Source organism: Pithys albifrons, chromosome 3 (genome assembly GCF_047495875.1).
Source record: "Pithys albifrons albifrons isolate INPA30051 chromosome 3, PitAlb_v1, whole genome shotgun sequence".
NCBI lineage: Eukaryota > Metazoa > Chordata > Aves > Passeriformes > Thamnophilidae > Pithys > Pithys albifrons.
Window position 1 is genome coordinate 61,739,778 of NC_092460.1, and position 26,478 is coordinate 61,766,255.

Genomic DNA, 26,478 nt, shown 5'->3' on the forward strand with positions numbered 1-26,478 from the left:
CAGCAAATACACAGAGTGGTGTTCTGCTGTGGAAAGTGCTTTAACAATGTTGCATCTTTGTAGCTGATACTCTAAAACAAATATTAACTGCTCGGAAAGGCTTTTGCAAGGCTTTTTCGCTGAACCCACATTCCAGAGATATGGATAGGCACCAGTTGCCGCAGGGTGGTTGAATAAACTTTAGAAAGTTGGCTAGGCAGAAGGGAGCAGGAGAAGCATGAGAAGAGTCAACAATGGAACAGCTTGTACTCAGCTGGATTGGGGAACACTGTAAATACAACATAAACAGTAGCAAATATGGGATCAGAAGTTCAGTTAGAAGAGATCTTGTGGCTCTATTGACAGAACAGTGACGCACAGAAAGAAAAAAACACGTACGACCATGTGGGCTGGGGCCATATGGCAAGAGATAGAGATTTGGTCCCCTGATCTGCAAGCAATTTCTTACTTTTTCCTGCATTTTTGCCACTTTATTTCTCTGTGTTTGTCTGTATTTCAGAAAATGTCAGTTGAAGAAGCTTGTCTGCTTTTCTTGCTTGCTGTTGTTGCATTACTAATTACTGTAGATTTAATTATGGTCACGGTGCTCAGACCTTTCAGGCAGCTATTTGTTTGTGTTAAATCCAAGGAGTGAGAACATTAACCACTTCTCCTCCTCAATGCGCTGGAGTGGGAGAGGTAATTCTTTGTGCTGAGAAAAAGGCTCATTTCAGAAGCCTGGAGCAAAGCAAAAATCATAACTTGAATCTTCTCAGATTTTTATTCTGAAAACTTGGAAGGCTCAAACACAAGTCACTATGAGACTTAGGTAGGACTCATCTTTGCTCTGGTACAAATCTGTACTTTTCGTGAAGTACAGTAGAAGTCTGTATAGCTAGGATACATATTTACTCATTTGCCCTACTTCTTTTTTGTACTGTTCATTTATGTAGTCTCCATAAATGTCCTGGTTTCCCTCAAGATTGGATCTTTTTAGATTTACCTTTCAGAATTTCTTCCTGCCAAGAACTCTCTCAAATCCTTTTCATACCCTGTGTTCCAACGACAAAGACTTACCTGATTCAGCTGCCATGGAAGGCTTTTACTCTATGCCAGATCACATGACAGCTCTTAATGGGGCAGTGTTTTCCAGTTTTCCAATAGGTATTTCCCAAGGTTCAGTTTGATCTTTGAAAAGTACTTTGAGAAATTTTCATGGAGGGTGCCATGTTTCATAGAATCATAGAATGGATTGGGTTGGAAAAGACCTCCAAGATCATCGAGTCCAACCCTTGGTCCAACTCTAGTCCATTTACTAGATCATGGCACTCAGCGCCACGTCCAATCTGCGTTTAAAAATCTCTAGGGATGGTGAATCCACCACCTCTCTGGGCAGCCCATTCCAATGCCTGATTACTCTCTCTGTAAAGAATTTTTTTTCTGATATCCAACTTAAATTTCCCCTGGCAGAGCTTAAGCCCGTGCCCCCTTGTCCTGTTGCTGAGTGCCTGGGAGAAGAGACCAGCCCCCACCTGGCTATAAGTTCCCTTCAGGTAGTTCTAGACAGTGATAAGGTCACCTCTGAGCCTCCTCTTCTCCAGGCTAAACAACCCCAGCTCCCTCAGCCTCTCCCCACAGGGCTTGTGCTCCAGTCCCTTCACCAGCCTTGTTGCTCTTCTCTGGACTCGCTCCAGCACCTCAATATCCTTTCTGAACTGAGGGGCCCAGAACTGAACACAGTACTCAAGGTGTGGCCTCACCAATGCAGAGTACAGGGGAAGGATCACTTCCCTGGTCCTGCTGGCCACGCTATTTTTGATACAGGCCAGGATCCCATTGGCCTTCTTGGCCACCTGGGCACAGTGTTGGCTCACGTTGAGCTTCCTGTCAATAAAAAAAGGGGAGAGCGTGAACGCAGTCCCCCACCACCACAAATTATGCAGTCGAGTTTCCCGCATTTGGGGAAATCGCAGGGGTCAGCACACCCGGAGTGCAAAGAATGAGCCTCACCCTGAGAAAACCACCTGCCTGATCATGGTGTCTCCCCTGCCAGGTAAGTGGCAGCAGAAACTGTAATGAACAAATGCCCATCCTGAAGTCAGGAAGTGTCCTGGCATCTGTAAATGTGCTGTGCCAGGACACAGAGCATGTTCTGTGGGTGTGCAAAAGTTGTCTATAAATAAATATATTCTAAATAGTGTATATGAGGGCTAAATATATATATATATATGAGGGTTTTAATTTGAACATCCAGTTCATCATAAGCTTTCATTGTGTTCTTAGAGACTCCTGAGAAATCTATTTTTCTGTAAGCAATTTCTGTACAAAAAAGAGGTTTTGCCTTCATTTTCCATAGTGGCTTGACTAGCTCTCTTACCTTCTATTCTCATTTGAGATCATCTTCAGACACATTTTTGTAGTACTGTTCACAAATCTCTCCAAAATATTTGAGTGATCAGTATCATTTGACTTGAAGTGCCTGTCTGGGTACTGTATTCTCAGTAAATGAAATTAGAGATGGCCTCACAATTTAGATCTGTTCCAGCTGAAACAATTTTACGGCACAGGTAAATTTTTGTCAACTCATTCATCTGTTTTTTAGATCATTAATGCATGTTCATCTGCAAAAATGAACCTCTATAGCATCTCACCCTTAATCATACACTATGTTGAAATTTGAACATTTAATCTTTATTTAACCTATGAAAAGGATTCTGTAAGTCACTCTGATTACTTAATTTCCTTGATATCCTTCCATCAGAGCTTTTGTCTCTTAATCAGTGTCAGATCATTGTGTATGGCTGGAGAGGAGCAAGTGAAACTCTTAAGTTTGATGAAGCAGGGAGTTAAAGCCAATTAAACTATTTAGCCACTTACTTTCTTTGGTGAGTTGGCTTTAAAATTCTTAAAACTGAGTTGAACAATAGAGGCAATCTTGTATTTGAAAGAAGAAAATATGTAAAATGCTTTGAGTCTGAATGCCACAGAAACTATCTCCAAAAAAAAAAAAAGGTTTAATAATATTGCCAGTCTCATGAAGAAAATATCCATCTTGAGCAGGATGCTGGTTTCTGAGTTTCAGTCTGTTGTCAGAACAAGTGGATGAGAGTGTTTCTGACTAAGTGCAAAATAATTGACTTGAGCATAGCATTTTGGGTTCCAACCTTTCAGGCTTTCAGTCAGGGTTTACAGCCAGGAATCCTCCTCCTTGTGATGAATGGTCCAAGGGAGAAGATAAATATAGCCTAAACTCAGTGTGGAACTCTTCAATGACAGATCCATGTCAGGGTTTTGGAACAACTTCTTGGTGCCAGTGGGCACTGCTGCTCCTTTGGAGAAATCTAGGCTGAGGCACGTGTTTGTGAACATGACAGATAAAAGAACTGTCCCTGGGCTCAGGGAGAATGCCAGCAAAACTAGGTCTGTGCAGGACTGTGTGTTGATTAGTGGAGCAGAGAATATTTTGCCACTTCTGTGCACTGGTCTTTTGTTTATGAGGAAGACTGATGTCGGCTCCATTTGGTGTATAACATCAGTGCATCATCGCCCACTGTGTGCTCTCCTTCTTGTAAGTAATAAGACAGTGTACAAAGATATGAAATGGTTGACTGAAATTAAATGTGAGCTGTCAAACTGATGAGATTGGTTCTGTCAGAAGATGAAACTCTTTATTTGGTATGGTTGGGATTTTTTGTCTAAATGGCTGTTCAGAATCTCAGCATGCTGTCACACAGTGCATGCACGGACCAGAAATACTGTACACGCTATACCTTCCACCTACAGCCCAGAAGCCTGGAAGGACGAGCTTCACTTCCCCAAGCTATTTGGCCTCTATAAGCTCCATTAAGGACATCTGTATCACACCCTGGTTTGTAGAATTTCTTTTTCATTGTGAATGCAGCATAATCTTGATGTAGATCTCTTTGTACATCTCTTTTGTCCGAAAATGTTGCTGCAGGTATCAGTCACAAAGTACCATATAAAATGTTCTCTGTACCAATTTGCCACATGCTTTTGGAACTACTTTTTGAAGCAGCATTGAAAGTATTCTGTCTTGAATATAAAGATTTAATGCATATAAGATAAATATAATGAAGGCTGCCTAAAACTTTCTGTGGTATGTCAAGAAAAATCCTTTTCCATACATTAATACCTGGATGAACTGCAGCACTTGAGCTGACACTGAAAATAGGGGCTGGACATGAATTTGGTACGTTTATGTTCTGAAAAGCAAGTCAGTGTGTGTACAACAAACTGAACTGGCAGCCTGGAGTGAAAATGTTAAAGCATAAATTAAAAAAATAAATAAGGGAACTGACTGTTAGAGTAATCAAAAAATATAATTGTTTTAATTTTTGCTTTGCATAACTAACAGGCAATTAACTTTCATTGACTCATGATGTGAAATGTGATCGAGAGACAGACTATTTTGCTTTGGTAACAGTCTGACAGTTGGGAAGAATGTTTTTCTCAACAGTTGATTAGGGGTTAAATGAGCTGAATAAAATTGCTAATTTTTGCTGCTTTCCCCACTTAGTATAACAGCTATTATATGAAGCATTTTTAGCATTTTTCCTTACATTAGTTAAAATGACTGACTTTAACTGATTACCCTGTTGAAAAAACTGGTTTTGATTGACAAAGATATCTTTTTTGGTATTGTCAAGATCTGTAAAAATGGTTGGTGCATACAAAACCTGCCTCAAAGTATTTTTATTTATTGTCTTTGATAGATTTGGGTCTGCTCTTAAGCAAATTGCTTCTTTTAGGGAAGTGTGTACTTGGTCTAATCATGTAACAGTTTAGATGGTGAAGAAGGAAGCATCATCATCTCATACCTCCATAATGTTGTACCTGCCTATATCCACGAGAAATTACTTTGTATCACAGGAGTGTTACCTCAGCTCCTGCAGAGCAAGCAGGCATCACTGTGAGGCACTAGATTATTGTATTTATTCACTATTGGCTTGGACCAACTCAGGTGTGTGTAGGGGGGTGTGTGGGCGGAAGGAACAGGTGGAATTTCATGAAGGTGAGGTGGTGCCCTGCTCAAAGTTCAGCCCCTTGGAGCCTCTTTTGGCAGCCCTGGAGCAGCCTCAGTCACTGGACACCAGGAGCACTGCCCTCACCACATGCCCAGGAGCCCCAGCCCAGCCCCAGACTGGCTGGCACAATGGAAGTCCCACTTGAGCTTGTGAGGCCACAGGGGACCAGCACCACACAGCCACCTTGTGGTCACAGCCCTGCCATCTCCCAGCCTCCTGGTAGCTGGATCTAAGCTGGACATGGTGTGGTAGCTATAATTATCTCTTTTTCTCTTACTCTCTTTACTTTTCCTACTCTCCTTTCTTGGTATTTTGGGTGACATAAAGCTGGATGGGTTGGATTTTGCCAAGTTACATGGGTTAGTATGTGCTAAGTCAATGCTTTGTGGAATGCTTTATTTTGGTTGAATGTTGCCCTTCAAACTTTTGCCAAGTTCCCTAATTTTCCAGTTTGCCATGAAAGTGTGTTATTTGATCTCTTGAGAAACATGTGCAGCATCTTCTACCGTGCCCTCTCTCAAGATATAAAAAGAACTGAAGGCCCTTTCAATAAATCTGGTGAGTGGACTTTGGAGCTTTGTATATTTTTAAAGTAAAACCCCTTCACGGAGCTTGTAGCCTGAACCTAGGAGAACATCAGTCATTCAGAGTTTTGGAGGAGTAAATGCTCCTCACATCACCAGGCCCACTCTGGGCAGAGACACTATCCACTAGACCCAATTGCCCAGGGCCCATCCAACACTTCCAGGGATGAGGCATCCACAACTTCTCTGGGCAGCCTGTTCCAGTGCCTCACCACCCTCACAGCAAAGGATTTCTTCCTAGTATCTAATCTAAACCTACCCTCCTTCAGTTTAAATATGTTGTCCCCTTGTCCTATCACTACATTCTGTTGTAGAAAGTCCCTCTCTGTTCACTTTCTCTCACACTTTCTCCCCGCTGCCTGCTCCCCACCCCCCCGCCCCCCAGTTTGAGGTCTTATTTAATGATCGTTAATCTATAAGAAGCTTCATTTTATGGTTGGCTTAGAAGTCACGCTCGGACGCAGGTTAAAATGTACCATCTTTCTCCAAATGAAAACTTCAACCACAGCTCTAACACAACTGTCTGGAACAACAGTGATGTGCAGGTAACTACTTGGCAGTTTTTGTCAGGGTTTAGAAACTAGTTTATGTTTGGATAGAGAATGATGGTTTTGAAGGCAAATAATCAGGCTCTTGGGTAAACAAGGTAACAGTGCTTCATCTACAACAGAGGTGAAGAATTCATCTACTGGGGCACTGCTGGCTGTGAATGTCTTAGTGATGAAAGCAGCTTTTCACAGCCCCTCGAGAAGTGCTGTGCTATTTCACTTGCGATACTTCAAAGTGTATGATTATGTGAAAGTCTTGGAGTGAAATGTCCTTTCAAAATTTTAGATCAAAAGAGAAATGCCAAAACATCAACAGGAAATAAAACATTTTTATTGAATATCTGTGTAATATGTATGTTATTTTAACGACAATTGGAAAACTCTACTGTGGGAAGTCACTACACAAAGTGAAACAAAATATAAACCACCTCATCAAAAATGAAGGTAAAATACAGCTAAAGTTGTCAGCTCGCGGGCCACGAGCGATATGGCAGGATAAAACACCCCAAACATTTCTACAAGATACAGAGAAAACCCACACAGAGAAACACTCAAGCAGGCAGTAAATATACACAAAGGCAACTAGGATCTTTCTACAGCATCAGATTCTAATACTTCACACAGCTTTGTCAGAAAGGTACATGTGGCTTCTTCGAGGATGAAAATGTCATCTTGGTCACATGGCAGGTTCAGTCTCTGAGAATCATCATACCTTACAAACCAGTTCTAGGGTGACGTTCAGTCTGGCAGTGTAGGAACAGAAAGCATTAAGAATACCTTAACACAATGAGTCAGTCCTGGCATGTTGAACCTGCAGCTATCCTGAATGAACAACTGAAAGCTGGAGACCATGAAGCTCATAGGCTGGAAAACTGACTGTCTACTTTTTCTCTTTGGTGGGGTTTGGTCCTTAAGGATAAGATTTTAAAAAATTCCAGCTTGATGCTTTGCATGTATGTGCCTTTTCTATCAGAAAATGTCTCACTTGTGTCTTTTCTGTGTTTCATGTAAAAGAAGAAAAAATAGATCTTGCTATTCTCACTTTTGGAGGTGGTGAGAGATCCAGGCTTTTATTGGCCTCCCATATCTTTCCTGCTGAAACAGTGGTGCTTGGCCATCACTGCACTGACCTCTCAGACTGTCGCACCTCTCCCAGAAGCAGAGCCTTGAGGGAGGCTGTGGAATTTAGTTTTCAGTGCACAGTTCTCTGACTACATTTATCTTTGTTGTTTCAGCAGTTTCTTTTAGATACAGAAGACTGATAACATTAATGGTTAATTCTCATGCCTGCCTCCAAAAGCAATAGCATTTCCACATTTCTGGGGTAGTTTGCATTGCTGAAAATAATGAACTCTTCAAAGCATTATAAATACATTCACAGCTTGGAAAGATAAGCAAGGGGCCTCAAAGGACAGTACATGAGATAGAAGTGATGCCCTAAATAACTTGATGAGATGGTACAAGCATAGATGACATGCTGGGGAGCTGTAAGATGACTGTCTACATAAAGCAGCAGGGGTTGAGGGCGGTTGAAATGTAGAGTATTGCACAGGGCTTGACAAAATGCTGCGTGGTCAACCCATTCACTAGAGCATCCTTGTCCCCCGCATAGCTCTCCAGTTCTAAATTGGTCCGTAATAACTAGAACTGCTTGTGCTATGCGTTCCTTCGGCAGTGCAGTAGAAGGGAATGGCAGTATTATTACAATATCACTACGGAATAAATTGATTGCTATCCACTGAGAAAACTACATTTCTAAGCACACACGGCAGTCACAGTGATACACAGAGCAGTCTTTCAAGACTCTTATGGAATGACTAATAGCTTCATAATAGTGCCATTTACTACATAATAACATTTAAAACATTTAAAAACTCCTCCTGAAACGAGCATCTAGTATACAGAAGAGGTTGCTTCAGTTTTCTAGAACTTGTTCTTTGTTTTCACTTTTTTAAAGGACAAATTAAAACTTAAGTATAAATAGTATATAAAAGGTCACTAGCTGTTCTCTTTTGGCTTACTTTGAAGTGCATTTAGAACTATGGCTAAATTTTGTCATCTTCTGATGGGATTACAATACTGTCTGTTTACCATGAAACTATTTTGTATAATAAACTCACACGGCTGTGTCTAAAAAATATTCTGCATTCCTTCTAATCTGAGTTAGTATAATAAAATATTTTGTTACAAAGTCTAATGTGCAAACTCATTATAATGTGAAATCGTGGATGGAATTCACAGTATGCAAATTTTGTATAAAGGTGATAATGGAGAGCTACTCTTGTTTTCATGGCAGCATTTCACTACTGCTGCATCTCCCTCCTCTTCCCTGCACAACCTCTGCAGTGGTCTTTCTTTATATGTTAGATGAAATTGTTGCCTTCTATGGAACTGCTTCCTCGGCTTTCAATCTAAAGCCACTTCAGTCTGTTAGGTGTTTGCTTTGGAATATATACAAAAAAATTGTATCCTGGCTTCTGGCTACATCTCCTTGAGGTCAGCCATGGAACTGCTCAGATCATGCTAAGCTGCCTGTGAAAGAAGTCTTACCCGATTGGATTTTCCCCTCCAAGATGTGCTGTGGATGTGAAGTGTGTTATTAGGATGGTCCAGTTGAAAGCTCAGATTTAAGTTGTCCTTTAAGATGTCAGTGTAACACTACTAGTGCCTTACAAGTTGGATTTTTTTTTTTTCTGGAATGCAGACGATACAATAGTTACCCTATAATATATTATCAGCTCTCCTATATCTCAGTCAATTTACATAATTTAAAATAGAACATCTTATTAAAAACATCTAGATATACACAGATTAGGAAACGCTTACAACATACAAATACACAAACTAGAAATAAATTCTCAGCATACTGGTGTATATATACAACTGTGTGATACAATAAATAATTTCTGTCATGCTCTATCTACACATCATATTGCTTAAAAGAAGAGTAGATCTGGGGGGCAGTGGTGACATGAAGTACCTTTAGAAGGCTCTCTACATTTAAGTTTGTGCAAATTAAAATGGGAATTTAAAAGTACAACTGATCTGTGTCAGGAACACATGGCTGGACATGAAAGGACCCATATTACTGAGGTATTTACAGATACTGGCTAAAGAGCACTATGTGGGCAAATGCAGAAAGGCTTCTTCTTTTTCTTCTTCATAATCTAATTTAATTTAATTTACTTCTTGACTGCCAGCATGGCATCTACCTCCTCCTCGGGCTGTAAGGTGTGCCACTGTGCAATGGGCCGCCGGGGGTTGGCCAACATGTCTGACCAATGCCGCAGCTCTGCTCCGGTGCTGTTGTAGCCCACAAAGACTTTCCCGATGGCATCGTTCTTGCCAATCTTGTCATAGTCCAAAACAGTCACAACAATTTGCACTTTCTACAATGAGACACAGAAAGAGCAGTGAGCAGACCATAATGGAAAGGTGAGCAGGCATGAATGTGGGGAGAGACAACCCAGACAACCACAGTGGAGAAGCCACGAAGAGGGTGTATGACAGCCAGAGCAGATTCCCCTAGCAAGAAGCAAATTCAAACTTTTGTCTTTGCTTCCTGTGAGCCTTTGGAATAAAATTCAGTTTACAACCTCACTGTTAACTTGAAACTTGCCCCCTTGCATCAACGAGCTTCGTATGGAAATCGAGGTTGATTGTTTCTCCTTTATGTGTGTATGTATGTAGAAGAACAATTTACAGGTAAGCTCGTTCAGAAGTTCTGCAATTTAACACATCATTATTGTTTAAAAGGAAATAAGTTAACAGCTAAAGCTCAGCAATGGTTCTACCCCAAATTAATGTTTTCAATATTGTACTGTATTCTGTCAATTTCTTTTCTGCTTCTAAATAACTGTTACCCATCTATCCAGCATGCTAGTCAGGTTTTTTCAGATAAATTCAGAAAACAGCCCCTATGGTTACTACACACACACATCCTCATCTCAGTGTGTGTGTGTATGTGTGAGCATGTGTACACACGTAAATATGGGTGTATACTGTGTATATTCTGTCTAGAAAACAGGCTGCATGCTCAGGGGAGTACCAACCCCACTGTCTCGGGGTTCTGACACACTAGCAGTGCATATGACTGAGCTGATGTTGGAGTGCCACTTCTGTAGGAATGGTGCGCTCCGGCAAACACAGTTGAACTAGTCCCACAAAGTCTGTGCGAGTTCATCTGTCACGGCTCACAGACAATTTTCCATTCATTTAGACTGGGACACACTGGGAGATATTCAGGCCAAGCTTTGGGTATGCATTTGTGTGCATATGCACACATTCCACACCTTCAGGTCTTTAATATTCGTCAAAAGAGTAGACACAGCTATTCCCTCAGTGGGGTGTTCCTCCCAACAACACCTAAGATATTCACAGCCTTGGGCTGATTTTATTAAATTGTAACCACTTCTCCTTATAGAGCTTTGTTTTTAAAGATGATCATACAGTTCTTCTCCTGATTCCTTAATTACAGGGGGAGCTTCCTGAACAGAAGGCAGAAATACCCTGAAACACATTTCGTCCAGAAAAATCTTTAATTCTCAAGAATCAGGTTTTCACATTTAAGGCTTTAAATATATCTACAATCTGGTCTTCTTACTAGAATCATTAATTTCAGTGCTTGTAATAGGATTATCTTTTAAAAGTAGCAAGACCAGGCTCATGAGGTTTATTTTATAAAGTCCATTCCCTTAGCAGATTGTACAAATCACTGAGCCAGAGAAAGAGATGATTCCAACAGGCACTAAAGTATTTATATAGTTGCTGATGACAAAAGTGTACATCAAACTCAAGACTCTCTCTCCCTAGAGCACTCAGGATAAAAGGCAATATCCTGAAGCAAGTATTTCTAGATGCCAAAATCATGTTTCAGTGTTGCTGTTTGCAATACACTCACTTTTAATGGTACCTCCCCAAATGAACACTTATGTTTTAGATGCATGGTACAATCACAGATATAAAAAGTAAGCGTGAGACTATTTTTTTACAGTACAAAAATGGCTTGCCTGCTGTGCCTAGAAGCTTGGGGGCTAGTGACTGTAGGAATTTTTTTTTAGTGTTAATTGTAAGATAAAAATGAGCACTGTAAATGAAAGACCCTTTTCCTTACTCTATAAAGATGTAATAATAGCTAGCTGAGATGATTAATTTCTAGATGATTCTCACCTTGTGGTCTCTGGCCTAAACGTACAGAGAAATGAGAGCATCTGTTTGCCTTTATACCATATATTAAAGGAGCAGCTGCACTGCAAAATCCAAGAGGTGCTGGTAGAAAGCACTGCCTCTCCAAATAAACACTTGGATTAGCAGTTTCCATGGTGTGATTAAGCCCTTTGGACTGAAAGGGCCCGGAGACATTGCTGCCTACAGAGGCAGTCTGTTTTGCTGTGGCAAAACACATGCCTGATCTGCCTGGAGCAACAGGATTTGACTTCCCAGTGGTGTTCTCCCATTACCCTAAAAGACATTGCTTTCCCTTAAGAGCCAGAATTTATACTCACTATTGACTTGTTGAAAATGTTAATGTTTGGCTTATTTAAAATTACACAGAGGTACTGCTATTGAGCTGCTTTCCCTTCATGACCTCCCTCTGTTTGTTCTCCAACAATCAACAAACTTGTGAAACCATTACTTTTAATTTGACAGTGAAAGTTTGCTTAATGACTTTTACTTGAATTACCCAAAAGTCACAGTGATTCTTACCATATTAAGTCTAAGTATCATTTCAAAAGTGCTTTTCTAATGATGAAATCATGTTAGTAGTCATAATGAAATAACTTCTAAACATAGCCTTTCCTAACTAACTCCAAAATACACTGGCATATGGCCAAAGTCCATAATTGCAGATTTAAAATTGGGGCTATAAACTCAAGTAGATAGCTATAATGTCATTCTGACAAACTTATATTTAAAAAAGGCAAAAATTTAAACATCTAAACCATAATACTTTTGAAAGTATTATGAAAAGGAATACATTTTCATAAAGGGAAGTGTAGGATTACAAGTATGCTTACCTTTTCAGCACCTCATATTCCCTTAGAAAAGGGAACAATAAGCAATGAAATGCAGAATTTGACTATATCGTGGAGTCAGAGCCTTATTTTCCCTATCTGCAGATCACAGACTGTTCTGAGTTGGAAGGGACCCACAAGGATCATCGAGTCCAACTCTTAAGTCAGTGGCCCACATAGAGGACTGAATACATGACCTTGGCATTATTACAACCAAATCTTAACCAACTGAGCTACTCTCAGGATCTATTGCAACAACCCTTTTATTTTTACCTCCATATTGAATTCACAGTGAAACTAGTACAAAATTCTCCACTTTGACTTACATGAAAAATGAGTATGTAAAAAATGTACCTGTTTACCAAGAGTACATGCTCCTTGTATGTGTACATTTGTCCAGCTGATTTCTCTAACAGATTCCACAGCTGGATGAATCTCACTGAAAGAAATCTGGAACACCTTCCATTGCAAATTTGCACCAAATTTGCTTACCAAATTTCTTTTGATTTAATGTATTCAAAGGCTCTGAAGGTCACAAGACTGCACAAGTGCCACTGTGTTTGGAAAGGGCTGTGTGCCTCAGAGGCTATGAAATGAAAGAACAGCAGGCTGTTATGAAGCTTTTACTACAAAAGGAATTTACAGAATTACCAATTAAGGACATAGATTTCCTGTAAATTAGGCAAGTGGTGTGGATTTGAAATGAAGCTCTTCAAGCACCCTCCAGTGCCAGGAATTGTAGTGGCACAAAGTTATCGATGGAACTTTGCCTCACTGCACCACAGATGCACACTGAAGCTCTCCTACAGAGCTACTTGTTTTGTGTGGCTGCATTTGAAATCATGGTATTAGAAATATGAGAAAAACGAAAATTCCGATGAAAATGGAAGCTCTACCATATTTCCACATACCACTCCATTAACTGAAAGCAACTGGTCCCCACATTTGAGCCCACCATGCCTTTCTGCCACTCCTCCAGGAATGATGCGAGATATATAAATCGGTGAATTTTGTTCTTTTCCTCCCATATATATCCACCTTACAAAAATGACTTAAGATTAGAAGGGAAAATCGTCAAGTACCTACAAAATACCCCTAACTATGCGAAAGCTCTGATCTGGTTATATGGAGGTATCTGTTCCAGTTCCTCAATCCTATGAGGCCTCACCTTGTCTAATTTTATTATCTTTGTCAGTACCACTCAATAAAATACAAGCACACAGTTTTACTTGAACCGTAGGCCTTGGCTCCTGGGCTTCTTTCCAGTACAGTTACTACCATATATAGAGTGTGAAAACCCACACCATGTTCTCATCCAGAGATGACTTCCAAATTTGTCCAAGCCATTTAAAGCCATTTAAACTTTTGGTACTTAACGCATACCTGGATATCTCTTACAGGCCACAAAAGGATGTATTCCCAGATTATTTAAATTGTGGTCATTCAAATTGCAAGGCCCCTGAAAAGACACTTTCCCCACTCAGCTCCACCCAGAAAAGCTGTTGTATTGCTTAACATTTCCATGGTTGTGGCACTCCATGGGTGGGTGGGAAGCCAGCATGCAGTTCTTTTCCCACATGCCTCCTGAGATGGTTAAAGAGGAACTTCTCTCTTGTGATAAAAGACCAGATAACATGAAAAGAAGTTAAACCTCCCTCATTAGAGATTATTTGCCTCCCAGTAGCCCAGGAGTAGGTAACAGTCTCTGAAAAAAATTACATGACGCCTTGTCCTGCTATTTTCCACTGCTAATGTAGGTGACTTCTAGCTCACTGTGCTGACTTCTGAGACTCTTAATTTTAGGCACTGGACAATTGCTGGAGCTCTCCTGGGATGCCAAGAGAACAGGTACTGCAATATTGACCTCTGAGATTCTCAAATGCCTTTTTCCAAGAGAGGTAGGAATCACTTAAAAAATTGTTATAGTGGAACAAATAACTGAAAAAAATATAGTGGATGAATTAGCTGCTTTACTTAAGAGTGATGCTGCAGTGCTTTCAAGGAACAGGGCCAATAATGCATAAGGAACACAACTTGACAGACGATGCCAATGTATTATTTCAATTAATTTTGGGGGAAATGCTATATATTCCTTTTCTTTTATCCCTATTCCTTTTTGCTGGCACATTTCTTCACTATTTCCCTGTGGATTTTTTTTTTCCAAAAGCCATTTCTGTTGACAGAAAATGTCAGTTATCCATTTCTCACCAATGAATCAAAGCTTCCTAAGTACTTTGCATTTTATCATTTCCCTCTTGAAGCAGTCACACTCATCTAATGTAGCACAGGGCTGGCACCTAGGTGCTAATGAAGGCATGCACACGTGATAATTAACAAGATTCCTGTTAAATATTTATAAGGGCTGAGAAATGGAATGGAGAAGGAAGACAAAACACTGTTTGACATTACCTGAATTTGCTCGAATGGTACTTCAAAGCTGAAAGACTCGTTGTAGTAGGGATTCAGAGTGTTCTTTTTAATTGTAGTCTTTTTCTTCTTCAGCCTCTTACCGTTCTGCATCAGATGGATCTTCACATAGGGATCTAAGCATTCAAGAGAAGAAGCAGAGCTAAGAAGGATAGCTCTGTGTGTTTTCTACAAATTTTAATCCCACACTTATAAGAGTAGATTAAAAAAAAGAAAAGCCTTACAGCTTGTATTTAAACAAAGTCTTAATTTCTACTTATGGAAAAACTTCTGTATGATTCTCAAGCATTCCTGATGGAAAGAGGTACAAAGTATTTATTGCATTATCTCCTTAACATTGCAAAGGTGGGGTAAATTCCATCTAACTTTGTTCCATAGCTCATTAACCACCCCGGAAATGTTTTTACATTAACATTAGTTATTTACTGCAAGCATTTCTTAGCAATGGGTTGTGGGGTTTTCCCAAGACTGGTGAGTGCTGCCAATGCACACACAGCAGATAGAGGGCTGGGGTGGCTGGACGCTCTACAAACACCTGGCAGCTATTCCTGCCACTCCTTGGGCAAGTGCTGCACTGTGGTTTTCCTGTCCTCTGACCTCCCTGGGGAGGTATGACTGCCCCTTGAATAAGAGTTCTCTACCTTAGTGCTGCATGCAGCCAGAGTAAGGTGGAGGCCACGGTATCAGTATAGCTTACAAATCGGTTTTGCCACTTTATTGAATTCCCATTGTTATTTTGAACGACTTCTGGTGGTGAAGTAACAGAACTCATTTGGTACCTATCAGGTATTTCTTGTGCAAGGAAAACTTTCACAGAGATTACAGTGGTGAAGAAATATCTCAGTGATTATAATTTCAATGGAAATTTTGCCTGCTTAAAAGAATAGTACTGTCAGTCCTTAAACTGTTCCAACAGCCATGTTCCTGTTCAGAGAATGAACTATCATTCTTCCATGGTGGTGTTAATTAGCAGTACCTTCTCTGAGCTTGGTTGTTTTTCTGTTTAGGTTTGCCACAAAGCACCACTTGAAGCATCTCAAGCTCATCCTTTTAACAACCTGTAAGGTACTGTAACCGAAATTTGGGCAGTTTCCTCTCTCGCTTTAAGCAGATCAAGGCAACCCTTCCCTTGAGTGAGCTGGTAGGGGCTATGTAAAGTACCTGTCAGCCACAAATCATAAAGAGAGCCTGAATGCAAACTATCAAAGGAGAGGGCTTCTCCTTTCCCTCCTGAGAAAAAGCTGAGCACTTCCTATGAGCAAACCATGGTTTGTGACTCTGCAATCAAATTAGTGTTTAGAAGAGTAATGGCACTCTTCTACAGTCAAAATCTGCCTTCTGGTGGAAGACCTAGATGTTTGGGACAGTGAAGTTACTGGAGCAACTTGATTACAGTCTACAGTTCTTCTGAAGGAACCATAATTTTGGTAGTGGACTCTTCAGTAAAATCCAATGGCTGTGAAAAGAATCTAGACAAATTATAACTTAGAAATAGGCATATATTTTAGCAGTAAGACTGAAACAGCTGGAATAGCTTCTCAGTGTCTGTGGTGAACCCTCTGTAACAGAGGGTTAAGACTCCTTCTCTCCCAAAAGACTAAAGTTCAAACAGAAATTAAATCTGGGTAGGTTTATGCTTGAGGCAAGACAGGGGATTTGAAGAGCTCCTTGTGAGTGCACAATGTATGAATTAAGGAGTATCATGCGGAGAGCAAAATGCTAGCAAAAAGCCAACAGAGGTCTATTTTTTAATATTGAGTTCAACACCACTACATATAGGCTTTTGAACATGATAAACAGCAAATCTAGACTCCTTCAACATCGGTTCACACTTGAGAAAAGCTCATCACTTTTGCTGCGGCTCCATGCAGAATGCAAAATTGTGTTAACATGAAAATGATGGTTCAGGTGTAGAAATATATACTAAGAAACTTCAGTAGTCAAGGAGTCAATGGTAAGTGTTAAGATATGGAAATGAGGTAAGATGCTGTAAAAATATAAGTTGAGTAACTAATGTGACTAGAAGGCTAAAGAGTACAGTAATACATTATTGTTAAGGTGATAAATGCAGGTGATATAAGGCAATCCTTTACTGATGTGTGCCTATGCATAGACAATATACACAGATTTGACGATTATTCATGTATCCATAAGGGACTATACAGTAATGATTTATAAAGTGATGCACAAATATTCCTATTTTTGAGAAAAGTATTTTGAAGCTATAAATCAGTGTATGTGAATACTTGTATGTCTATGTGTATGTTCACTTTAAATGATATGCTTCTTTTGAATTTCTATAGTTTTTGTCTTTATGCTGGTATTAGAGCAAAACCTGACCCCAGACAACATATGGGCATGAGATAAGACCCAGAAGACATGTTTCTGTGGGTTATTTTGCATGTCCTGTGCAGTTTCTTGTGTTTGCCAGTCTGCAGATTTGAGTTAGGCTCAGTCAAATGCCTGCTGTTTAGTAGGAAACATTCAAATGGTACCACTGTAGTGCAGAACTGTCAGTGGCAGAAGCACCAAAAGGGGGCATAACATATGATAAAATATTATAATTTTTTTATCCGAGGCTAAAATTGTCAAACTAATCCAGATACAAATCGGATATCACTTAACTGAAACTATGTTCCTTCTTTTCTTGTTTCAGATGAAAGTATTAAATAAGTTTACTCATCACAAACATTTAAAATTAGAACACAGTGTCCAGGTCAAGTAAATGGATGGGCCATTAGAGATTTTGGCTGAGTTCATCCTCAGATTGTATATCCGCTTCCTATTTTTTTAAGTATCCTGGTCTTGCCTAATTCCCCCCTCTCCTCATTCTTCTGTCTTACATGAGCCCCTCTACCACTGCATTATCTTCAGTTACACTCTCCCATATTCCATGACATTAATTCCCTCAACTCCCCAGTAATCTATTTGCTTTCACTGTACATACAGAAACCCTGATACCTAAGCACAGACTTTCTTGTGACTTCATGAATAAATCTCTGAAAAAGACAGATTCTCTTCCACCAAATAACAGAAGCAGAACTGCTTGGAGTCAATTATTGGAAGAAGGGATGATAATCAAAAGAAAGTAGAACCTCTGGGAAGTGCCAGTCTCCAGTGATTTTTGTGAGGTAAGATTTAGTGCTAATGGAAACATCTCTCCTCTCTACTTGCAACATAACCTCAGTGCTGGCACCATTACTCATGCTGAGTAATACTTTAATATGTAAATAGACTCACTGAATAACTGAGACTGGTAAGGATGACAGAACTGATATTATAGCCCTGCAATGATAAATTGTCTGTTAAGTGCCTAGCCTGGGCATAAAGGACAGAATTCTTCTGATCAAGTAGGAATGTCTACATCTGATGCCAATGAAAATAAATAATCATCTCTTTATTTACTCTGGATAGTTATCTTATTCCAGAGTAAAGATCTCTCTTTAGTCAAATAAACTGTACCTTAAAGTATTAATTTCTCTCCCTGGGTGAACATCACTGCTGTTTCAACCAGTTATATTCCTTTCAAGTAAACAGGGATTTAGAACCACATTACATCCACAGGTATCTCTGGATGGACCTCACCCATCTATCTGGAAGAAAGGATGTTGCATCCAGATGCCCCTGTGCCAAAGGGGACAGAATGGCTGTCTGTCCTTTGCTTAATAATTCATTTTAACCAGTGTGTGGGAATAAATGAACTCCTGCTATTTATTCCCTCATTAATGATCTACCCATGAATGCTACAAAGATGTAAAATTCATAACTAATTGTGCATTGTAGATTTCACAGTAGTGCCTCAATGGAGGCTAGTTGAACAGCTTTTAAAGCACTGGGGAACCAGCTGACACATTTTGTTTTCCTGAAGTTTGCAATAAGATGTCAAAACATTATTTAAAAGGTAATTGAAATGGTATGTAGTATCAAGACTTCTGGAGTAATCTGGATCTCGAGGCACATATATATATACAACTGAAACCCTCTTATAATAATGACTAGTTACAGACATATTGTAAACAAGATGCACTTCATTGTTAAGAAATTTTGCAAAAGCAAACTTTACAATGGAAAAAAAATACTACAACTCAAAAGAAGAAAATCATGGCAAATGATAATACGTGAGGAAAAGGTGGAACTTGAGAGTGATTGCTTCTCAGTGTGTTTTAAGGTGAAAAATTTGTTTTAGGGATTGGTAACCAACAAAATGTCATTTTCCAGATAGGTAAGAGAGAATTCAGCACACAGTTTTCCATTTGTATGGATCTTTAGCAAAAAAGCATCAACAACATATCTGCTTGGGATGGTTTTACTACAATGCTTTATTCTGAATGCAAACAGAAGGACAGTGCCCATCTTTTTCTAAACAATTTTAAGGCTTCTATAATCTAATTAAAAATACAAAAAGAAAGCACCTAGAAGTTGATACATTTGAAAAATGCTATAGGGATAACACCAGCATTGATTGGGTGTGCAATTACAGTCCTGAGACTGTGTGTGTGGGGAGCTTAGTGGTTTAAAGAAAAAAATCCTACGCAGCTCTGTGCAGTGGGATCACAGAAAACCCTCTGCAAGCCTCGTGTAAGGCTAACATGATTAACAGGAAAAAAACCTGAGCTGGAAGAAACTAGTTATAGATACAGCTGAATAGTTTCATAGGACAAAATGTAATGAGATGTTCTCAACTAAAATGTAGAAACAGAGAAGAAATACGGTGCCAGAATTGCCTCCAGCTGTACTTTTGTCTTCAAAATGTTTAAGATAACCGTGTGCTCATTAGCACGTGTTTTTTTCCCCACCAGAAGAAAATTTATGCCCACCCCATGCCAAAGCATCGACATTCAGAGCAGGGGTGTCAGTAGACAGTTAGGGTTTCCATTCCGGGAAGCAGAATGAATTCCTGAAGAGCTTGAAAATTGATTCAAGAAGTAAAGAAAATCAAGCTGGAAATGCAGCTTTACAGATAGCTGTGAAAACGCAGTTAAAAAAGAGGTGTATCCTTAGCTCCGTGCTAATGAGCCATCATCACCCTTCCCCTGCAACAGAGCAGAGGGATGGATAGCCAAGGAAAGACCAGAGCTAGAGTAGGGCTGGATTCAATACTGCACCCATCACCTATTCCTATTCTGTGCAAATAGGCTTCAGATGAAGTATTCTTGGTGGGCAGTGGGGAGAACAGCCATTTAATACAGCATACAATTTTATTTTCAATAAAGACTGCGTGGAATGAAGGCCCACAAAATCAGCAATATCTGCAGGCTTCTGCCTTTGGAGAGCAACAGCAACACATGCCAGAGCTGTGCTATGGAAAGCAGCAGGGCTCAAAGAGCAATAAAAATCCAGAACTTTCCTGGGAGTTCCCACAGATTTGTTGATTTTCCCAGGAACCATGGGACATGCTTCTTCCTCTGTGGGCATATAAACCCTTCCTCCCGAGAAAGAGGGATGATTCACATGATGCCAGTGGCGTCCAGGCCATGGATAATTTCCCCTGTTTTTTTTCTTCTGTTTATTCATGCTTGGATGAGAGGGGTTAATTAAAGTCTCTGAAATAATGAGTTTCGAGTGATATTGTGCCTGGATTGTCTAAACTAGTATTTTTCAGATGAACGGAAAGCTTTAAATGAAAAGGAAAGCCAGAGGGGGAAAATATGTTATCTGGGGAAGAAAGAATATATGGTAAAATGACTGAGAAGGAGTACAAGTGCTATGGTACCTTCTAGACTGCATCAAAGTTATAGTTTATATTTATTGACACAAGCTCTTGGGCCTTCTACCTTCCTCTACAAATGAGCAAATTAAAGTTGGGACATTATTTTTATGGAGCAGTTGATGTTCTAGAGAAATAGTGGAAAACACTCTCATTAGAAACAATTCTTTTGGTATAAAATGTATGGTGTTGTGAGGGTTTTTTCCTATCAGCTTTCCTTAAAAACAGGATTGTTGTTTTTTGGGGGTTTGGTTTTGTTGGTTTTTTTGTTTGTTTGTTTTTGTTTTCAGTTTGGTTTTTTTTTTGAAAGCTTACTTGCTACAAAATGTCCAATTCTCAGTTAATGTTGGTATTTAGCAACTCTCTCATGGTACTTTCCATAATCCTACCAGGCTGTGGATTACTTGATGTTATGGGCCAAGGCTGTAGCTGTAGCCAGCAGTTGATCAATACAAGGGAGGGGCGAGTAGCAGACTGGATGTGCTGTAGGTTCCTGTGCAGCATCTATACCAGCCCTGACCCCTGCAAAACACATTTTAAATTCACTTTTACTGAGAGGGCTGAAGATTGAGTGGTGTGCCTGGGAGATTCTTCCAACGCCCCCCAGTAGGGTACTGGCTGTGAATGCAATCAGTCAGATGTGCTGTCAGAATGGCCATGAGAGCTGTGAACAGTTTAGTTCAAAAGACTTGTATTACACTTGCTAATGCCTGTCTGTGCCCCGGGGGTGGACTGCTCCAGATACAGCACACACACAAAGCACACTCCCATCAGGCCCATCCGTGCTCATATTACATGTCAGAGTGTAACAAGTTAGATGAATTTGGATTACATATTTTCATCTGGGTAATTTATAAACGAAAACATTTGTAATTTCACATTCAATAACATTAGACAGGTTCTCATAGGAATAATGGAGTTCAGGAATCCATTTATAGTGGGGAAGAAGGGGTTGGTATTTATGAAAACTAACAATAGCCTGCCTATAATGAAAAGAGTTAAAAGGACAGTGTAGTAAAGTAGTCTCAAAATAACTCTTCACTGGTGTGCAGTTAGATGAACGTCAAGTTGCTACTGAAATACTGAATTCAGAGAACCAGGGGGCATTGGGAGGAAGGAGGTGCTGTAAAATCGACAGCCAGCTAATGATTCCCTCACCCAAAAATCCCAGACTGAGGTTGTTGAACGTGTAGAGCTAACAGTGGAAACAGAAACGTTCACAGTGGCCTAAGGGTTATTCAGCCAACTCTCGAGTCTGCAATTCCACCCACAGCGCTTCCAACTGGAACATAACAACAAATGTTATAGCACCAGATGGGGAAAGTAGCACAAAATTGAAAAAAAAAAAGCCAATACTCTTATTTAAAACCAGCACAAATTAGTGCTTACGAGCTTATGATTAAGTTTACTGCCAGAGCAAGGGCAGCTGATCTGTCTCTTGTATCCAGGGGATTCATTTCAGCACAGTTACACACAGGCAAAACACATAGTTTTATAAATTGCAACAAATGGGGTTGAACCAACAGGAAAACGCACCTTGAGTTTTGGCCGTGGGTAAACACAGAATACTCTTGTGGAAAAGCAAACCAACTCAACCAAGCACCTTGTAAGTGTGATTACACTGAAACTACATGCATCCAAGCAGTAAAACTTGTTCCCCTGCATTTGCACCAAAAGGGGAGGAACTGACTGCTCATGAAGCTTGAATGTAATTCCGAGAGAGAGAGACAGCATGGCATTTTAAAACTTTAACACACTGGAGAAGGGCACCTGCAATCTTAGGTTACAAATAAAGAAATAAAAAAAGCAATGCAAGCTTGTATACAAATAGAAATAATACAACAGCAACTAAGATCCATTTATATCAAATAGTGGGGAGGTATTACTTTGGGCTGCTGATATAGGCAGACTCTCCAGTACAGAAATCTAGACTGAAACCAAAGCAAACTGGCAATACCTCAGGCAGCAAATTCCAGCAGACTGCTGAGTTAGAATTTATGTATTGCCTTTTGATGGCATAGAGGGGAAAAAATGAGATTTTAATTTATTAAATTGGTGGCACTGAAAATACTGGAACATAATACACAGAGGCTTAGAGAGATTCAAAAGACTGTCCTCAAGCGAACTGGGGAGGAGGGAAAGGGGAATACACATGGACTGTGGAATAACAATAGGCAGAAGAGTGAAGAGAGAAGCAAAGCACAGAATACAGAACACCCCCAACAACCCAAGGTTAAAGAGCAGACTTTCTGGGATGTTTTAGCAGAAAACAGCAGCAGCTGGGTACATAATGATGTTACCCTACTGGCCTGTTAGCGAGTCCCTTGAAATCTCCCATACCTGAGCTGGTTTGAAGGCAGAACTACCCTACCTCACTGAGGCACATATTGCCAAGTGGAGGCTGCAATTCAAAAATCAGTCTGAAAAGTGAGCACATAGGGAGCATAAGGTGGCAAAGGCTGGGGTTTGGAAGGACAGACACCTGGGTGGAGAGCCACCTCAATATGCCTGGATAAAATAGGATGGAGAGGAATTAGGCATCACGTTTGCAAGTCACCACTGTTTTCTCACAGCTATCCCAGCTTAGGGGTTTTTTGATGTATCTATTTTCTTTTAGAAAATTAAGAAATTAAACACAGGTTTTTGCTCTCCATCCCTCTTTTGCTGATAGCCAAGAGGTTAAACTGCTTATTGCTGATTTAGGAAATGTTTTTCAGAGGTCTCTGTTGGCTCATGGAATCCAAATCTACATTTCAACACCTCTTGAGAGAGCAAGGTGAGGTTATAAGGTATGTGAAATGGGTTCTCAGTATGCTCTGCTGAGAACATTGTATTTTTTGTGCTCCTTTCAATTACTCAGCAGACTGAAGGCTGGTGCCAAGTCCAGGTTCCTTGAGTACCCTCCTTCACCTTGCTTGTGTGATCAGCATCTTTGATCCTCTGCTCTTGTGGGTATTTACTGCCTACATCCTGGATCATGGTGGAAAGGCATCAATGTTAGGAATCCCAGCAGCTGATGTTGCTGAGTAGTGGTGTGAACATCAAGATTTTAGGGGACTTAAATGAAAGAAACTTAGAAGGATTTAAAAAAATGATGATTAGTTAAGAATTTCTATTTGCATGGCAATATTTCTCCATGCTTCCAGGCTTAAATAGCTAGGAATGAAAATTACTGTACCACAGAGAGACAAGGGTGAGGAAATACACCCAAAAATAACTTGAAGGAAGCAAAAACCAAACCAAAACAGGGATATCTTTCATGTCATGAAAGGCTGTAGGTACAGTTTAATAGATAGATAGAGTGAACTGAAAGGAAGTAATGCCAGTCAAAACAGACACAACTGAAAGGAAGTAATGCCAGTCAAAAAGAAGTGTAGATGACACCTATTCAAAAAGAGTGTTTTGCCACGGCTGAACACTGAGACACCTTTACTGAGGACAAATGTTATGGAGATTCAGTGCCATAAGGAGTAACATTCCATGTCTACTTCTTTCCTCTGAAATAAGTTGACATTTTTTTCCTTTCATAAAGTTCTGATTGCTAACAAACATACTTCTCTTTCGGTTACTTCCCTGCTCCCAAAACCTCACCCATCAAAAACCCCAAACAGCAGCTGTGAGACATAAAAAAGTCCTAATCTCCAACTGCAATGAGGACAGAAAGGCATCCCAGTATTACAGGGTAATAAAGAAAACCACATTGGCGTGAGTGGCAGTTTTCACTCAAAGGGATTACTCAACCCTGAAACACAAAGAAAGTCTGTTAAAAACAAAAGCTGGTCTAACTAGTGTATTAGCAATTGACTGTAACAAGAATATACATTTTGTGCTACTGACTCTTCCTGTCAACACTGTCACAGCAGGTTTTACAGTTTCACTGCAAATCAGCATGACACTACTGTGTTAAGTGAATGTCTTTACATGGAAAAAAGCAAATATATCCTGTCTAAGGGTAATCTATACATTCTTCCACAGAGGGTTACAAGCAACACACTCAAAAACTGGCAAAGTCTCTTATAAAGGCTGACTTACATCAAAACCACCAAACTATGACACTGCTTACACATGACAATTTGCTTCAAATGCAACAAACCCAGTCTTGACCCTACATTCCATCCCCTCACAGTGCAAGATACCTTTAGGTGAGTTGGGAGGAGAAGCAGAGGATAGCAAAAATAGCAAAGCAAGGCAGTGGGGTGTTTTATCTGCATATGATAGAAAGGGTAGGAAACACCCAATTACCTTAGTTCATACAAATGAGTCACCAGAAAAACAAAAACCAATATACTGCAAAATAATTCCTAATTTTTTAATAAAAACTTAGTGCTTCTACTTTATAAACTGCTCTTCTCATTCAGGTAAGCTTTCAGCCTCAGACAACTTGAAGGAGACATATTTTTTTATTCATATGATTAAACTAGAAATAGCACTGAGACCTAATACGGCAGGAATGCTCCAGGACAGAAGGAAGAGAAAAAATAGTCTTACATCAGTGACTACTGGTAAAACTGCCTTCACAGTTGAGAAACCAACCCTAGTTATGCTTTATCTAGGTTGATACTTATTTCAAGAGCATGTCAAGATTTTCAAACTACATTTCATTTATCAGTGGCTGCATGTAAAAAGGGAATCCATCAGCATCCAGTTCTCAGTCTCAATTTGAAATAATAGTACTTTTTCTGCATGAGAAGTTTATATGAATCTTAGTTATTTTATTTTTTTGTTAGATTTGAGCTTTAAGGAAAAACTGTAGATGGAAGGAGGGAGGTACATGATTGTAGTCTTGCTTTTAGCCTACAAAACGCATTCAGAATTACTTGGAGAAAATACTTAACAGCTTTCTTTCTCCCCCTCTCTCCTGCCTCCCAGCATATCCAGTCTTTTAGCAGAATTTTGGAAAGTATTTTGGGAATTCATATAGGCTATTTGTGGCACCTAATTTTAGTGTGACTTAGGATCAAACTCTTTAGCGTCTCAACATGCACACCACCAATCCTGTACATGAAAGCTTAAGAACCTCATGATACAGTTGTTTTTTTGTGCTTGTTTAACCACAGAGGCCACATGAAACCTTTTCCTATTGTCTGCTCAGAGCCAAGAATAAGGACAAGCCTGGCTAAGGTGCTTCCTGGCAGTGAGAAGACTCTGGAACACTGTAAGACAAGAACTGTATCTGCTCAGGGAGTGGAAGGGGCCATTCTAGATGATTGTTTCCCAATATTGTTGGGAAGACTGCTTTTGTTTTGGATTAAATTTGACCACAGTATGGAAAAGAAGATCAAAAGTAGGTTTTACTGGGATAGACAACACCTTCACCTTAATCACGGCACAGGAAGTTACGATGTAGGCTAAATTTATCAGCAGTTTCAACTGAGTTCAGCTAAGTTGCATCTGTTTTTCAAAAATGACAGCTGAGTGAAAACCTATTTTTTACCATTACCAAAACACTGAGGTTTTAAAAGCCTGAAGGTCACATTTTTAACTTGGGTACTTGCAGAGGAAGGGCTGGGAGGCTGAATGCCTGCTCGCATTCCTGTTGATTACACATAATGAGAAGCAGTGACCTGAAACTTAAGGCAAATTTTTACTTAGACAAGAGTAACATTCAGATTATGTCCAGTGGGGAGTCATGGAAGTGCTGAAGTCTTTGGGAGAACAAACAATTTACTTTGCATTTTCTACTCCAGACAAGTAACAAAAAACAAGACTGGGAGTTATTTAAGAGCTAAGATTCAAGCAAAAGAACAAGTATTCAAGGCCAGCAGCATCTGCATTAACAAACTGCTGCCGAGAACATTGGTCCTGCTATAAGACAAGAGGACAGATAACTTGAAAAAATGGTGCCATTAGGTAAAAGATGGAAGTATATCTGATTGCACAACCAATAGCTCATGCCCCAATGTATCCCAATTCTTCTTCAAATTACCCCAGTCAGTTAATGGCACAAATGGATGTTTGACTGATAAGATTCACCACTGACTGTACACCACTTTAGCTTAAAAGGCAGTCAAACATGACACAACCTGTCAGAAATCCAAAGATACATGATAGTTTTCAGCTTGGATAACTGCTACAAATTTATACAGTAGATAGCCAATTTGATACAAAAGTGGTGGAGCAATCCGATCTTGTGCTTCAGTGACAAGCCAGATTGAATGTGGGCAGCTCAACATA

General features: G+C 39.9%; 1 protein-coding gene and 1 non-coding gene across 4 annotated transcripts in view; both read right to left on the minus strand.

Moving 5' to 3' along the window:
- Positions 1-1,876: 1,876 nt before the first annotated feature.
- LOC139670768 (U1 spliceosomal RNA) lies at positions 1,877-2,040 on the minus strand. Its single transcript, XR_011697544.1, has one exon. It is a non-coding gene; the product is annotated as a U1 spliceosomal RNA (small nuclear RNA).
- Positions 2,041-6,467: 4,427 nt separating this feature from the next.
- Positions 6,468-26,478, minus strand: part of SYT1 (synaptotagmin 1) — a 351,719-nt gene continuing 331,708 nt past the window's right edge. For all 3 annotated transcript variants that reach the window (XM_071552174.1, XM_071552173.1, XM_071552172.1), the window contains 2 exons: positions 14,580-14,713; positions 6,468-9,545 (listed from right to left, as the gene is read on the minus strand). In XM_071552174.1, the coding sequence (XP_071408275.1) occupies positions 9,339-9,545; positions 14,580-14,713 (341 nt within the window). In that variant the 3' untranslated portion in view covers positions 6,468-9,338. The remainder of the gene's footprint in view (positions 9,546-14,579; positions 14,714-26,478) is intronic.